Below are 14,943 nucleotides of genomic sequence, written 5' to 3' on the forward strand. Positions count from 1 at the left end.
TCTTGCCGGACCAGGGCTTGAACCCGTGTCTCCTGCACTGGCAGGCGGATTCTTAACCACTGCGCTACCAGGGAAGCCCAGGTATGACTCTTTTAAAAATAACACTGGGCTTCCCTGGTGGCACAGTGGTTGGGAGTCTGCCTGCCAATGCAAGGGACATGGGTTCGAGCCCTGGTCTGGGAAGATCCCACATGCCGTGGAGCAACTGGGCCCGTGAGCCACAACTACTGAGCCTGCGCGTCTGGAGCCTGTGCTCCGCGACAAGAGAGGCCGCGATAGTGAGAGGCCCGCGCACCGCGATGAAGAGTGGCCCCCGCTTGCCGCAACTAGAGAAAGCCCTCGCACAGAAACGAAGACCCAACACAGCCATAAATAAATAAATAAATAAATAAATAAATAGTGAAATTCTAAAAAAATAAAAAATAAAAATAAAAATAACACTATGTACTATGGTCTGAGTGTTTGTGTCCCCCTCCCCAATTTATATATTGAAATTTTAACCCCCAAAGATGGGGTCTTTGGGAGGTGTCTAGGTAATGAGGGTAGAGCCCTCATTAAGGGATTAATGTTCTTCTAAAAGAGACCCAACAGAGATCCTCAGCCCCTTCCACTCTGTGAGGACACAGCAAGAAGGCCGCTGTCTGTGACCCAGGAAGTGGGTCCTCACCAGACACTGATCTGCTGGCACTGTGCTCTTGCGCTTCCCAGCCTCCAGAACTGTGAGAAATAAATTCCTGTTGTTTATAAGCCACTCACACTCTGACAGTTCATCACAGCAGCCGCAGTAGACTAAGACACTATGTTACTAATACGGGCAATAGAAAGAATGATCCACTACCACACACAACAGGGATGAAAGTCACAGATATAACATGACCACAAGAAGCCCAGCACCAAAGAGTACGTGTTATATAATTCCATTTATATGACGTTCACAAACAGGCAAAAGTCATCTATAACGATGGAAGTTAGAATAGTAGCTACCTCTGGTTGGGGCAGATAGACAGGGAAAGGGGCACATGAGAACCTTCCGGGGTGAAGGAATCATTCTATGTTCTGCATTCTATTACTGTCTGTATTCTATTAATCTGCAGGTGGATCAGGGTGGTAGTTACAAGGGTGTATGCCTAGGTAAGATTTACTGAGCTGTGCAGCCGTATTACCTCAATAAATAAAGAAAAGCAACTCCCACAAATCAAGCCCCTGACGTGCCCCGCCCACAGTGCCCGCCCCCCAGAACAATAGTCCCTAGAGCCCCACCCCCAGACCGTCCCGCCTCCTAGGGCCCCGCCCCGTCCTGCCCTGGGCGCCCTACCTTGCGGCTGAACTCCTGGGCTTTGCGCCTGCGCTCTCGGTGCACGGCGTCGGGGCGTTTGCGGCCGGTCAGTCTTAGCAGCTCTCGGCCCAGGGAGAGGCCGCGGCCGGATCGAGGGGCCCGCGAAGCTGTGGTCAGGGGTGCACAGCCGGATCCCGCGCCGGCGCCGCCGTCGGGGCCGGAGAGCACGCCCAGGCTGGGCGGCACCCGCGGGCAGCGCCGGGCCAGGCGCACGAGGCGCTCGCGGCTCAGGCCGCCCACGGCCAGCCCCTCTACCTCCAGGATCTGGTCCCCGGGCCGCAGACCCCCGGTGTGTGCGCTGCTCCCTTCGACCACCTCCAGAACGAAGCAGGGACCCGAGCCGCCCAGCCGGAAGCCGAAGTCCTCGGGCCAGCCCTGGTTGGTGGCTGGCATGGCAGTGGTGTCCGAGCAGCTGGAGAGCAAGAGAGACTGCACGCTGGGCTGCATGCCGCTCAAAGACTCAAGGCCTGTGCTAGTCTGAGTCTCCACTTCTTCCTCTCTGCCTCCATGGGGAGGATGAGTTCTTAGGATATTGTCTGAACTCTTGGATCCAGTTGTGCCTGATTCACCAACTTGCATGGACAAAAGGACTTCCCAGTGGTATGAGCTCACAAATTCCTACTGACTTTGGGGGTTATTTGCCCTTCGAATTGCCCTCCTTGAGGAAGCATGATATGGCTGATTCGGGGTCTCTGGGCTCCTGGCCTTAGGCCAGGCTCGGGGTAGGGGAGGTGACTCTATCCTCCAAAAGCAGATGATTGTGTGGGCTGGAGACACAAACACATCATGGGGAGGCGAGGGTGACACGTCATAGGTGAGGCTTAGTTTTCTGGGTAGGAGTCCATAGTTCTGAGGACTTCTTGATGCTGGCTTAGAAGAACCTCTGAGGGCTGGATTTTGAAGGCCCTGGTCTCGGTACCCCTCAGCCCTCCGAAGATGTTTGGAGGGCCCTCCACCCACACTATGGGTGTCATCCTCCCACTGGCTCCCTCTCCCAGGAGCTGGCCTCTCCCAGGACACCTGGGGAAACTTCTTAGAACCGCTGGGGGCAGGGAGGAGGCCCAAGGTTCCAAGAGCATCATGGACTGGGAGGAAATGTCCCTGAGTGACATTCAGTGAGAACCTGTGTCACCTGCCACCAGAGTGCACGGTGTGAGAACTGCTCACACTTGGCGGGCTGGAAGCTGCCATACCCCGAGGCTGGCAGGCTCACTCCCGAGCCCACCCCAGGGGCCCTGGTCCCCTTCCGCAGGCAGTGGTGCCACCACGGATCCTCAGGGACACTTACTCTGTCACATGGTGGCATCACTGGACTCCTGGGTCCACTGGGCCCAGGCGGGGTGGGGGCACCCCCGTGTCTTGGAAGGGCCTGAGATCAGTTCTTGTACCACGAGAGAAACAGTCAGCTCCTCCACGATCAAGGAGGGGCGGCTGGAAACTGTGCACACCTATTCTGACCAGCGACCTGGGGCAGGGCTGCCTATCAGAGGCCAGAGCAGGCAACTCGCAACACACCTACACCCAGGCTGGGGAGCCTGCAGAACCGAAGAGGCTGCCAGCAAGCGAACCCTGCCGGGCTTTGGAGCTGTGTCCAGCCCTCCAGTGCGTCCGCAGCCCTGCAGGTTGACCAAAGCTCTCTCTCACCCATGCAGAGCTCCCCGTCTGGGTCACTCTCCTCCCTCATCTTCCCCTGGAAACAGGACTCCAGGCTCCCAACAGGGCTTACGAGAGGGAGGCATCCCACGGCTGCCCATCCCAGAGTATTGGGTCCCCCACCTCCCTCCAGGTTTGCTCACCTTCCTCCCTGGTGATGGCAGTGGCTGCAGTGACAGAGCACAGTGCTCGCGGGACACCTGGGGACACTTGCTTGTTGCCGGCCCTCTGCTGCTCAGGGCCTTGGCATCGGTTACTGATGCGTCCGAGGTGACAGCTGGAGTTTCTAAGGCAAAGTGATCCTCTGAGTAACCCGAGAAGGCCCCGGTTACCAGGTGGACCAGCGGGATGGTTGGACAGCTTGGCCAGGGCCCAGAGTGGCCGGCCCCTGCTGTAGGGTCCTGGGGGATGCGCAGTGGTCCTCAGGCAGGTGTGAAGACTGACTGGAGCTGGGCCTGGGACCAGGTCCACCCCTGAGGTCACAGAGCTTGGCAGGTGGGTCAAGAGGATTCAACTGGGCTGTTTGGGGGTGGGGGTGATGGCACAGGGGACTGATGAGACTCACTGGGGCATGGAGATCCAGTCCCCACAGAGGACACCACCGCCAGAGCCCCATAGGCCAGGTTTATTGGCAGGAGAAGGGGAGACCCAGTCCAGAAAAAGAGGTTTGGATGGGAGAAAAGATGCTGACCTAAGTAATTTTGGAAACGAGCAGGGTCTGTAAAACGAAAGGCAAAAGGAACTGTGCATAACACTGTGCTCTAGTTGGTAAAGTTGTTCCCTACAGGGGTGCAGGTTGACAATTCTGAAATCACACTGTACATGCACACTGGCACTGAACAGTTAAGTCAGTGGATCATGGGAGCCAGGTTTCTCCCTGTTGGAGTGGGAGATTACAGATGAGCAAAGGGGAAAAGCTAGAATGACCCGTGAGGCACTGGATTAGAGTCAGGAACAGCAGTATGAACTCATGCTTAGCCTACTATTGCAGCAGGTGAATACACACAGAAATATTTACAGATACGCGCATATGCATAGGTTAGTACCTGCACATCAGTTTACTTGCTCTGTCAGCCGAGAAGGCTTAGAAGCAAGGACATCCCAGCAGCAATGAGCACATCCAGTGCCAGATCTTGATTTCTAATATCATTACCCAGTAAAAGGAGCCCGGGCTCCCCTGGAGAAATGACTGATTCGAGGGCTGGGGCAGGAAATATACAAGGTGAGCCTGGAGCATATTCTAGTGCTGGAGAGTAAGGAAGTGCTAACACACACACACACACACACACACACACACACACACACACACACACGATGGGGTTTGTCAAAGGGACACAGGAGCTGAAGGAGAGGGTTCCCTGTGGCCAAAACTGGAACAATTTGAGCAAAAAAGTAAATAACATAGTGTTGGGTTACAACCCAAAGTATAAAATAAATATCCGCAAGTTTACACTGATATAAACAATTGATTAAGTAAATAAGTGAGGAAAAGAGACATATCTCCTGTGCAGAAGAATTCCAGATAATTTAGACGGCTATTTCTCCTTAAGGAGTTGGAACAGAACTCCCCACCCTTAAGTGTGGGCTAGGTGTAGTGACTTCTTTCCAAAGAGGACAGATGCAAGGGTGGGGAGACAGTATTTTGCAGTGGAGAAACCCGACGAACATGACCTCAGGTGATCAAGGTCACCTTGATCACCAGCAGGGAAAAATCAGGTTGCTAGCACGGACCCTTTATTTGATATGATGGGAATGGCACTTTGCCTCTGTGGACTTCCTCTGCAAAACCCGTAATCAGTCTGACTACGAGAAAAACTTCAGGCAAACCCAAATTGAGAGACATTCTGAAAATACCTAGCTCTTCAAAATGGTCAAGGTCATCAAAAACAAGAAAAGCATGAGAAACTGTCACAGACTGGAGGAGGCTAAGGAGACCTTATGACTAGATGCAACATGGGATCCTGGGACGAAGAAAGCACATTAGGTGAAAAGTTAAGGAAATCTGAATTAGCTAATAATAATGGGTCAGTATCAGTTCATTAGGGGTGACAAATCGACCATAGTAATTTTAGATGACAGCAATAGGGGACATTGGGTGCAGGGTAAGAGGGAACTCTGTACTATCTTCCCAACTTTCTGCAAACCTAAAACTGTTCTAAAATTAAAAGTTTATTTTTAAATCCTTTTCTCAGGATGTGGGGAATGGGGATCAGACAGATTAGAAGATACTCTTAATAGGTCACCATGATTGAACTGGATGTTTTCTAGAGTTTGCTTTACCCAAAGGTGTTCCAAGTTACTGTGTGTGTGTGTGTGAGAGAGAGAGAGAGAGAAGTGTATATATGTGTGCTCTAGTCTCATGTACATTATAAACTCTGCTAGGAAGCTTACAGTATATCCTCATTGGAAAAAAAAATAACCGTGAGTGAACAAGAGTGTCCCCAGAGCCTGGTGGAAGAGTGACTGATGTTGTAATTGAGTACATCTTCAAGCACAACTCTGAATGCCTGTTAGGCTGCATAACTGTCGTGCTGCATGGTAATTGGACATAAACCAGGGCAGTCACATGGCTGATTTACTTGGGCTGCTCTTTTGTCCTCTTGACTAACAAAGTCTATATGGTACAAAATTAAGTTACCTGACACCACTGATGGGAATGTAAAATGGTACAACCATTATGAAATACTGTTTGACAGTTTCTTAAAAAGCTAAACATACTAAACACTTTTCAAATGACCCACCCATCCCACTCCTAGGTATGGATTTACCTAAGAGAAATGAAAGCATATGCCCACACAAAGACTTGGACATGCATCCATCGACAGATGAATGGATAAAGAAGATGTGGTACATACATGCAATGGAATACTACTCGGCCATAAAAAAGAATGAAATAATGCCATTTGCAGCAACATGGATGGACCTAGAGATTATCATACTAAGTGAAGTAAGTCAGAAACAGAAAGACAAATACCATATGATATCACTTGTATGTAATCTAAGTATATCAAAATATGAAACTAAAATATGACACAAATGAACTTGTCTAAGAAACAGAAACAGACTCACAGACATAGCAAATTGGTAGTTGTCAAGGGGGAGGTGGGGGTGAGGGAGGGATGGATTGGGAGTTTGGGATGAGCAGATGCAAACTATTATATATGGAATGGATAAACAACAAGGTCCTACTGTAGAGCACAGGGAACTGTATTCAGTATCCTGTGATAAACCGTAATGGAAAAGAATATGAAAAAGAGTGTGTATATGTATGTATGTATATATATATATATTCTGCTATACAGCAAACTGAATCACTTTGCTGTACAGTAGAAATTAACACAACATTGTAAATCAACTCTACTTTAATAAAATAAATTTTTTAAAAAAGACTTGGACATGAATGTTTATAGCAGCACTATTCACACAGCCAAAAACTGGAAACAATCTGAATACCCGTCTACTGGCGAATAGAGACACAGATTGTGGTCTGTCTCTGCAATGGAATGCTACTCAGTAATAAAAAGAAATGAACTACTGATACAATCAACAACAAGGATGAACCTCAAAAGCTCCATGGTGAAAGAAGCTGGTAATGAAAGGCTCTATGATTCCATTTATATTAAAATCTATAACATACAAGCTGACCTATAACATCGGAAAGCAGATGAGTGATTTCTGGGGCCGAGGTAGAGGCAAGGATGAATTGCAAAGGGGCCTGAGAAAGCTTCTGGAGAAGATGGAAATGTTCTGTATTTTGATTGTGGTGGTAATTTGGCAGGGATGTGCCTGTCAAAACTCACTGAACTGTACGCTTTAAATGTATGCAGTTTCTTGTAGATAAATTATACCTCGATAAAGGTGACTTTTAGAAACTTGAATTACTTGAGGGGTACACTCCTAAACCCTGTAACTTATGTAGGATGGGAAAGTAACGCACACTGAGTCAGACCCCATCATGTGCCAGCAATTGTCATATATTTGTTATCTCATGTGATGATCTCTTCCAACAAAGTCAGAATTGTTAGCCCCATTTCAGAGAGGAGAAAACAGAGCTTCAGAGAGTTAAGTGACTTGTCTAGGGCCACACAAGCTCATGAGTGGCTGAGATGGTGTTTGACCATCTCTGCCCTCCTCTACCTGAGCCCTCAGGGAGACTCGTGGTCCTGTAGAACTGACCGCAGATGAATGCACATCTCTGCCCCCCAAGCCTAGATACTTTCTCCATGCTCCTCCGGGTTCCACCTTCTTTTGCCCGGCATGTCCCAGTAGGCTCACAATGTGTCCTGGGCATTTCCCACCCCAATCTCAGAAGGTCCAGCCAAGCTGTGGGCATGCCAGCAGGTGGTTGGGGGGAGGCCAGGCCCAGGTTTCCAGGGTTTCGTGGGAGTCAGGGAGGGGGATGTCTGTAGGTGTGGAAGAAGGAACCTCTGGAGACCCTTGGCGGGTGCTGCTGAAAAGGGCAGGCACCCTCGACTCCTCTATTTTACATCCCAAATTCGAACATCAGCAAATCCTACGGACTCTATCTTGGACTTTAAAATGATAACCAGAACCTACCTGCTTCTCTCCACTTCCCCTGCTGCCATCCTGGTCCAAGCCGCCGTCATCCCTCTCCTGGACTGGTTCCTCAGCCTCCTCACTGGTCTTCCCTTGCCCCCGGCACTCTATTGTCAATGTAACAGCCAGAATGATCTGTTGAATTGAAGTTAGATCGTGTCACTCTTCTGCACAAAACCCAGCCCAGCACTAATTCCTCACAATGGCCTGTAGGACCCCACCCAGTCAGGCCCCTCGCACATCCCTGGCTTTCCCCCTGCTACACTACACTTTGCTGTCTCCCTCTGTGGTCGGGCCAGGCATGTTCCCACCTCAGGGCCTTTGCACTAGCTCTTCCCTCTGCCTAGATTGTTTTCCTTCATATGTCTGCACGTGCCCCTACCCCTTCCCCTTAGAATCTGTTCAGGTGTCTCCTGTTCTGTGAGTGGTCCCCTAGCACTCCTTCTGTCCCCTGCTTTCTGTTTTCCCTGCCCCATAGCACTCTCACCAATTGACCTGCTGTGTGGCCTGTTGATTTAACTTTTTTATTGTCTGTCTCTACCCATTAAAGTGCAAGCCCCAGGAGAGCAGGGATTTCCGTCTGTTTTGTTCATTGCTGTACCTGTAGTACCTAAAACAGTGCTGGCTGCGTAGCAGGTGCTCAATAAATATTTGTAAAATGAATGAATACATGAATAAAACCTTGGGCTTCCCTGGTGGCACAGTGGGTAAGAATCCACCTGCCAGTGCGGGGGACATGGGTTCAAGCCCCGGTCCGGGAAGATCCCACATGCCGCGGAGCAACTAAGCCCGTGCGCCACAACTACTCAGCCTGTACTCTAGAGCCCACGAGCCACAACTACTGAGCCCGTGTGCCACAACTACTGAACCCTGCGCGCCTAGAGCCTGTGCTACGCAACAAGAGAAGCCACCGCAATGAGAAGCCCGCGCACCGCAGCAAAGAGTAGCCCCCGCCTGCGGCAACTAGAGAAAGCCCGTGCGCAGCAACGAAGACCCAACACAGCCAAAAATAAATAAATAAATAAATAAAGCCATGCTGTATGCCTCAAACGGAAGGAAGTGCATTCTCTCCCCAAGGCTGCCGTTAGTAATCTTTTTTTTTTTAATAAATTTATCTTATTTATTCAGAATGTTGGATCTTCCCGGACCAGCGATCAAACCCATGTCCCCTGCATTAGCAGGCGGATTCTCAAACACTGCACCACCAGGGAAGCCCCTGCCCTTAGTAATCTTAAGAGAATCTCAAGGATGGGCCTCAGTATGGCACATGGTAAGTACCGTGATTATTATTATATCCAGTATTATTAGGTTCTTCTGACAATTCATTTGTGTTCCCCAAAGTCACAAACCACTTAAAAAAGAAACTTTACATTTTAGAGTAGTTTTAGATTCACAGAAAAATTTCAAAAATGGTACAGTGCCCGTATACCCCATATTCAATGTCCCCTATCGCTGACATCTTACATTAGTTACATGTTACATTTGTCAAAACCGATGAACTAAAATTGATCCACTATTATCAGCTAATTCAGATTTCCTTAGTTTTCACCTAATGTGCTTTATCCGTCCCAGGATCCCATCCAAGATGCCATATTTAGTTGTCATGTCTCTTTGGGTCCCTCCAATCTGTGGCAGTTTCCTTAGTTTTGATTACCTTGACAGGTTTTTGTTTGTTTGTTTTTGGAAATAGCTCATAAGAGATTCATTAAATATGTTCTTTAGTACTTTTTTTTTTTTTTTAACCTTGACAGTTTTGAAGAGGATTGGTCAGCTGTTCCGTAGAATGTTCCTCACTTGGGTATGCCTGATATTTTTCTCATAGTTAGACTGGTTGTGGGTTTTGGGGAGGAAGACCAGAGAAGCAAAATGCGATTTCCATCACATCGTATCAAGGGAACATGCTATCAATGTGATTTACATGCTGTTAACCTTGATCACCTGACTGAGGTCCCGTTTGTCAGGTTTCTCCCCTGTACAGCTCTTCCTCACCCACCCCTGCATACTGCCTTCTTTGGAAGTCACTTAAAGTTGGGGAGTTATGCTCTACATAAATTATTTGGGATTCTTCTGCATAGGAGACATGTCTCTTCTCCTCTATTGATTTTTTCAATCATTTGACTCATGGATATTTTATTCTATACTTTGTTTCTTTTTTTTTTTTTAATTTATTTAATTTATTTATTTATTTTTTTGGCTGAGTTGGATCTTCCTTGCTGCATGTGGGCTTTCTCTAGTTGCGGTGAGCGGGGGCTACTCTCCGTCGCGGTGCACAGGCTTCTCACTGCAGTGGCTTCTCTTGTTGCGGAGCACGGGCTCTAGGCGTGCGGGCTTCAGTAGTTGTGGCGCATGGGCTCAGTAGTTATGGCTCATGGGCTCCAGAGCGTAGGCTCAGTAGTTGTGGAGCACGGGCTTAGTTGCTCTGCAGCATGTGGGATCTTCCCGAACCAGGGATCAAACCTGTGTCCCCTGCATTGGCAGGCGGGTTCTTAACCACGGTACCACCAGGCAAGCCCCCTATACTTTGTTTCATAATCCAGTCCTACATTATTTATTTTGTTGCTCAAATCATATGTGTGTTTTACACTGTCTTATTTTCTGGTACTACAACGCAGGCCAGGCTCATCCCACCCCTAGAATCAGCCATTTCTCCGAGGAGCTCTGGTTTCTTTTCTTGAAGAATGATATTAGAAACTAAGATCTGGCACTGGATGTGCTCATTCCTACTGGGGTGTCCTTGCTTCTGCACCTTTAGTCATATAGTCTCCACTCAGTTCCCAAGTTAGTTAGGTCAGCATCTTTTCCCCTCATTCCCTTCATTGAGTTTATTTCATACATTTGTAATACAGTTTGATTTTGGGGGGGGGTCGCATTCTGTATTTCATCTTGGGATGCCCTAACTTCCTAAATGATTTTTTAAATTTGCATACATTAAGGTTCACTCTTTGTGCTATAACTTTCCACGGATTTTGACACATGATTAATGTCATGTGTCCATCGTCACTATAGCATATAGGAGTTTCACTGCCCTAAAATATCCCCTGTGCTTGATCAATCCTGCTCCCTTAGTCCACTGGCAACCACTGACTTCTTTACTGTCTCTTTAGTTTTGCCTTTTTCAGATTGTCATATAAATGGAATCAAACAGCCATTTTAGACTGGCTTTTTTCATTTAGTAATATGCATTTAAGATTCATCCATGTTTTTGTGTCTTGACAGCTCATTCCTTTTTACTTTTGTACATCATTCCATTGGCTGGGTCACCATCCATTCACCTGTGAAGGACATCTTGGTTGCTTCCAGTTTTGGGCGATTATTAGTAAATCTACTATAAACATTCACACACAGGTTTTTGTGTAGACATAAATCAGTTGGGTAAATATCTAGGAGTTGTACATAAATACAAACGATTGCTGTATCATATGGTAAGACAGACTTTAGCTTTGTCAAACTGTCTCCAAAGTGACTGTACCATTTCGCCTTCCGCCATCAGTGAATGAGAGTTCCTGTTGCTTCACATCCTTATAGGCAGTTGGTATTGTAAAGGTTATTTTGGATTTTAGCCCTAGTAGGTATATAGTGGTATCTCACTGATATTTTAATTTGCTTCTTCCTAATGTCAAATGATGTTGAACATCTTTTCATATGCTTATCTGCCATCTATGTATCTTCTGTGGTGAGGTGTCTGTTCAGATATTTTGTCTGTTTAAAATTTTTGTTGAGTTTTAAGAGTTTTTTGGTGTGTATTTTGGATACAAGTCCTTCACCTGTTATGTGATTTACAAATATTTTCTCCAGTGGGTAATTTGTATTTTAATTCTCTTAACAGTGTTATTCACAGAGCCAAATTTTAAATTTGAATAAAGTCCAGTTTATTAAATTTGCAGGGGGGAGATTATGCTTTTGGTGCTGTATCTAGAAACCCATCACCAAACCCAAGGTTGTACAGATTTTCTCCTAATTTTTTTCTTCCAGTAAACTTTGGAAACATCCAGCCCAACCCTGGTGCCCTGTTAAGAGTATATTGTAGTTGATCTGACTTCCCCCATAAGAAGATGCTTTTTTCTCCTTAAATAATCCACAGAAATATGACTGCGAACACCACAAAATGAATCTTGTTTGTTATGGCTGAATTGTGTCCCCTCAAGTTCATATGTCGAATTCCTAACCCCTGTACCTCAAAATGCGACTGTATTTGCAGATAAATCTTTAAAGAAGTGATTAAATTAAAATAAGTTTGTTAGGGTGGCCCCTAACCCAATCTGACTGGTGTCTCTATAAGAAGTGGACATTTGGACACAAAGAGACAACGAGGGATTCATGTGCACGGAGGAAAGACCATGTGAGGACACAGCACCAAGGACAGAGGCTTCAGGAGAAACCAACTCTACCAACACCTTGATCTCAGATCTTGAAATCTGTGTGAAAAGTAATCCCTATTGTTTGAGCCACCCAGTCTGTGGTATTTTTAAGGCAGCCCTAGCAAACTTATGCATTGCTGTAGTGAAGTTTCATCAGAATATGGTTAAAAGGCTCTTCACTCAGGATGTGTTAAGAGCTAGGTAAGTGGCCTTGGCCAAGGAGAGCAAATGTGGGCAAACAGGGATTGATTGCGAAGACCCAGACATCAGTTTAAAATTGGCTTGTGTCTTCCTCTCTCCATGCCAAGTCTACCCTGACACATCCAGCCACTCAGGACTGAGGACACAGAGTCCGAACTGGGCACTGATATCTTGCAGTCACGTCATGTACTCCTACCCAAAGCCTCTGAGTATATCTGCACTGTATCCTTAGGACCTTGGGTAACAAAGGCAGGGGAATAGGCAACAGCCTACTGAGGGGATGGAGGGGTTGGTCCAGATGATTGTCCATCCCTGTGACATGAGAGCTGAAGTTGACCAGTGTCATAATGGAATTTTGATGACTGGCATGGGGTCATCAACTTGGCTAGTGTATTAGTCAGGGTGATGCATGCTGGCTGTGGTACCAAACGACCTGCAGTCTCAGTGGCTTAACATAATAAAGTTTTATTTATTGCCTACGTCACAGTCTGGCATGGGTTGGGTGGCTTTCCTGGGTCGGGGGTGGGGGCTACCTCCAGGAAAAGACGCAGGGTTCTAGATCCTTCTATCTTGTGATGCCGACATCGTAAACATGTGGTCACTTCTGTAGAAGTCATTATAGAAGGGGAAGAGATTGCCAGAGGGTTGTGCGGGAATGTTTTCAGGGCATGGTCTAGAAGTGACCTACATTTCTTCTGCCTGCTTTTCAATGCCCAGAACAAACTTCAAAGGAGCCTGGGAGCTGTCACCTTCCCTTGTGCCCAGGAAGAGGAAGCCGGGTGGTGAGCACCTGGCATTGTCCCTACCACAGATAAAGACACTCATCTTCCCACCCAGCCTGCAAATGTTGGGATGCTGGGGAAGATGGTGGGTGGGGACTCAGCCTCCAGAGTCAGGGTTGCTGGTTGCCACAGTCGTTTCAATCCAACAAGATAGTAGGAGAGTTGGCTTAGCAGTAAACAGGGTAAAAGTTGGGGGCTTACCTGACCATGGATCTGGTGTGCATTAAGGATGGGGTTCGTCGGGGGTACTCTTTGGAGAGCAGTGTGGTGTGATGAGCAGCATCGGGCACTGTAAATCCCACCACCGTGTCACAGGAAGCGTTGGCACGACGACAGCGAAGAACAAAGTAGCTGTCACGTCCGGGTCCAGGCAGGACTGACTCTCTGCTCAGCCCCCGGCACAAGCCTTGGCCTGAGTTGCATGTACAGCTGGTCTGTGAGCCAAGGGCTGGTAGGAGCCTCTCCTGGCACCCCTGCTTCCACGACGGAAGTGAGATCCACCCACTGGTGCACCTTGTCTTTCTTATGTTCATTTCCCCTTTGTCTTGTTTCCCCTCTACTCACTTGAAAGTTATTTTATCTTGGTTTGTATGTCTATGTAAACCATCTCCAGTCCCGCCAGGAATAAGACAGCACCTGTCCTTAAATAAATGTGGTGGAGAATAGTTTGAGATTTGGAGAAGTCGCCCTGCCTATCCCTTATACCTGTTGCTCTTCCCCCAGTCGTCAAGGTAGCTTTAGATGGGAACTTGGGGTGTGTGTGTGATGGGGAGATTTAGCCTTAAAAGAGCACCTTTTGGTCTTTCAACCTCTTTAGTGGACTTTAGTGTGTCTGGTGAAAGATCAAGTTCTGAAATACAAACTCTTTTTTTTTTTTGGTGTCAAGTTGGGGATTTTGGAAGGGGAAAAAAAAACTATTGTAAAAGTTTATGGTTTACACCATAAACCATAGAGTGAGACTGCTTTCACTGGGACCAAGAGCCTCTTTCACACCCAAAAGAAGTAAGAATTGGAGCAGTGGGCAAGGAGGGAGGCTTGGAGGAGGCTTGGAGGAGCAGACTCACAGCCCCACTAGAACCCGGGCCGTGGGAGCCAAGCTCGGTCCAGCTGCGGGGAAACGAAGGCGGCTGCGTTTGGCACAGCTGACCGTGGGGGCAGTGTGAGCTCCTCTCAGCTGCACAACTCCCCTCGGCGCCCTGCTCCACTCCTGGGGGCACCATCAGAGTGGGACGGTCAGGGTGCTGCACAACCTCGCTGTGTTGTGTGTGTGACAAACAACAAACTCTGTGTATCCCAGGTGCCTCTCCCTCCGGTCCCCTGGCTTCGGGCTAATGTTCAGGACTGCTTCCCAACACGGCAGGATCCGGATCCGCCTTCTCCAGGCTGCAGTTTGTAAGCTGTTAATCCTGCGGATCTGGAGCTCCTAGCCCGCAACGTGCCATCTGTAGCAAGAGGAGTTGCTGTGGTAGCTCAGGGGACCGGAGGGGCCGCCAGAACCTGTGCCAGGATAGGGGGCACCTCGCTTCCGCAGGGACGTTTCTTCACATCTGTGGGACGCTCATTCCAGGGCCTCCCATTCGCCATGCCTGTTGGAGCCCCCCTGGAGAGATTAGAGAACACTTCTTCCTTTGGCTTCCGTGGCAGCCCTCTTGGTGGACCAGCCTAACTTGGCTGTCTTTGCCAGCCCCTCTTTTCCTGCCACCCCGTGATGCTGGAGAGCCTCTGCCTCTTCTCTCTTTACGCCTTTTGCTCTTCCTAAGGAATTACATCCGTTCTGGGTGACCTTGCAGAACTGTGACATTGCAGCTTTGTGGCTAGAATTTCCTCCCTCTTCCTTTGAATACACATTTTCTTGAACCTACACCAGGAGACGGCTTGCCAGGAAGGAATTTTATTAATATATTTGCCTTTGAGTCTGGGAGACGAAGGGCGTCCAGCACGAGCTCCTGCCACGCCCCACTCATCCCACGTTTTCACTGTGGCAACTTCTTTCATCCTGGGCTCACTCTTAATTGGGGGAACATTTTTTACTTATTGTGCCCATCATTCCAGATAC

At 48.1% G+C, this 14,943-nt stretch overlaps 1 protein-coding gene and 1 long non-coding RNA gene across 4 annotated transcripts in view; one reads left to right on the plus strand and one right to left on the minus strand.

The window, feature by feature from the left end:
* The window catches only part of GRID2IP (Grid2 interacting protein), a gene marked incomplete at its 5' end in the record, with an annotated part of 42,145 nt that extends 40,230 nt beyond the window's left edge, over positions 1 to 1,915 (minus strand). For both annotated transcript variants that reach the window (XM_082429955.1, XM_082429954.1), the window contains one exon: positions 1,316 to 1,915. In XM_082429955.1, the coding sequence (XP_082286081.1) occupies positions 1,316 to 1,915 (600 nt within the window). The remainder of the gene's footprint in view (positions 1 to 1,315) is intronic.
* On the plus strand, positions 1,877 to 12,584 carry LOC309645214. 2 transcript variants are annotated; one of them, XR_014254788.1, is made up of 5 exons: positions 1,877 to 1,936; positions 5,746 to 5,936; positions 8,675 to 8,816; positions 9,298 to 9,344; positions 11,519 to 12,584. It is a non-coding gene; the product is annotated as an uncharacterized lncRNA (long non-coding RNA). The 2 variants fall into 2 exon arrangements; XR_014254789.1 differs by lacking the exons at positions 8,675 to 8,816; positions 9,298 to 9,344; positions 11,519 to 12,584 and having other exon boundaries at positions 5,746 to 6,867.
* Positions 12,585 to 14,943: the final 2,359 nt, after the last annotated feature.

Source organism: Balaenoptera physalus (assembly GCF_965194825.1).
Source record: "Balaenoptera physalus genome assembly, chromosome: 16".
In the NCBI taxonomy this organism is placed as follows: domain Eukaryota; kingdom Metazoa; phylum Chordata; class Mammalia; order Artiodactyla; family Balaenopteridae; genus Balaenoptera; species Balaenoptera physalus.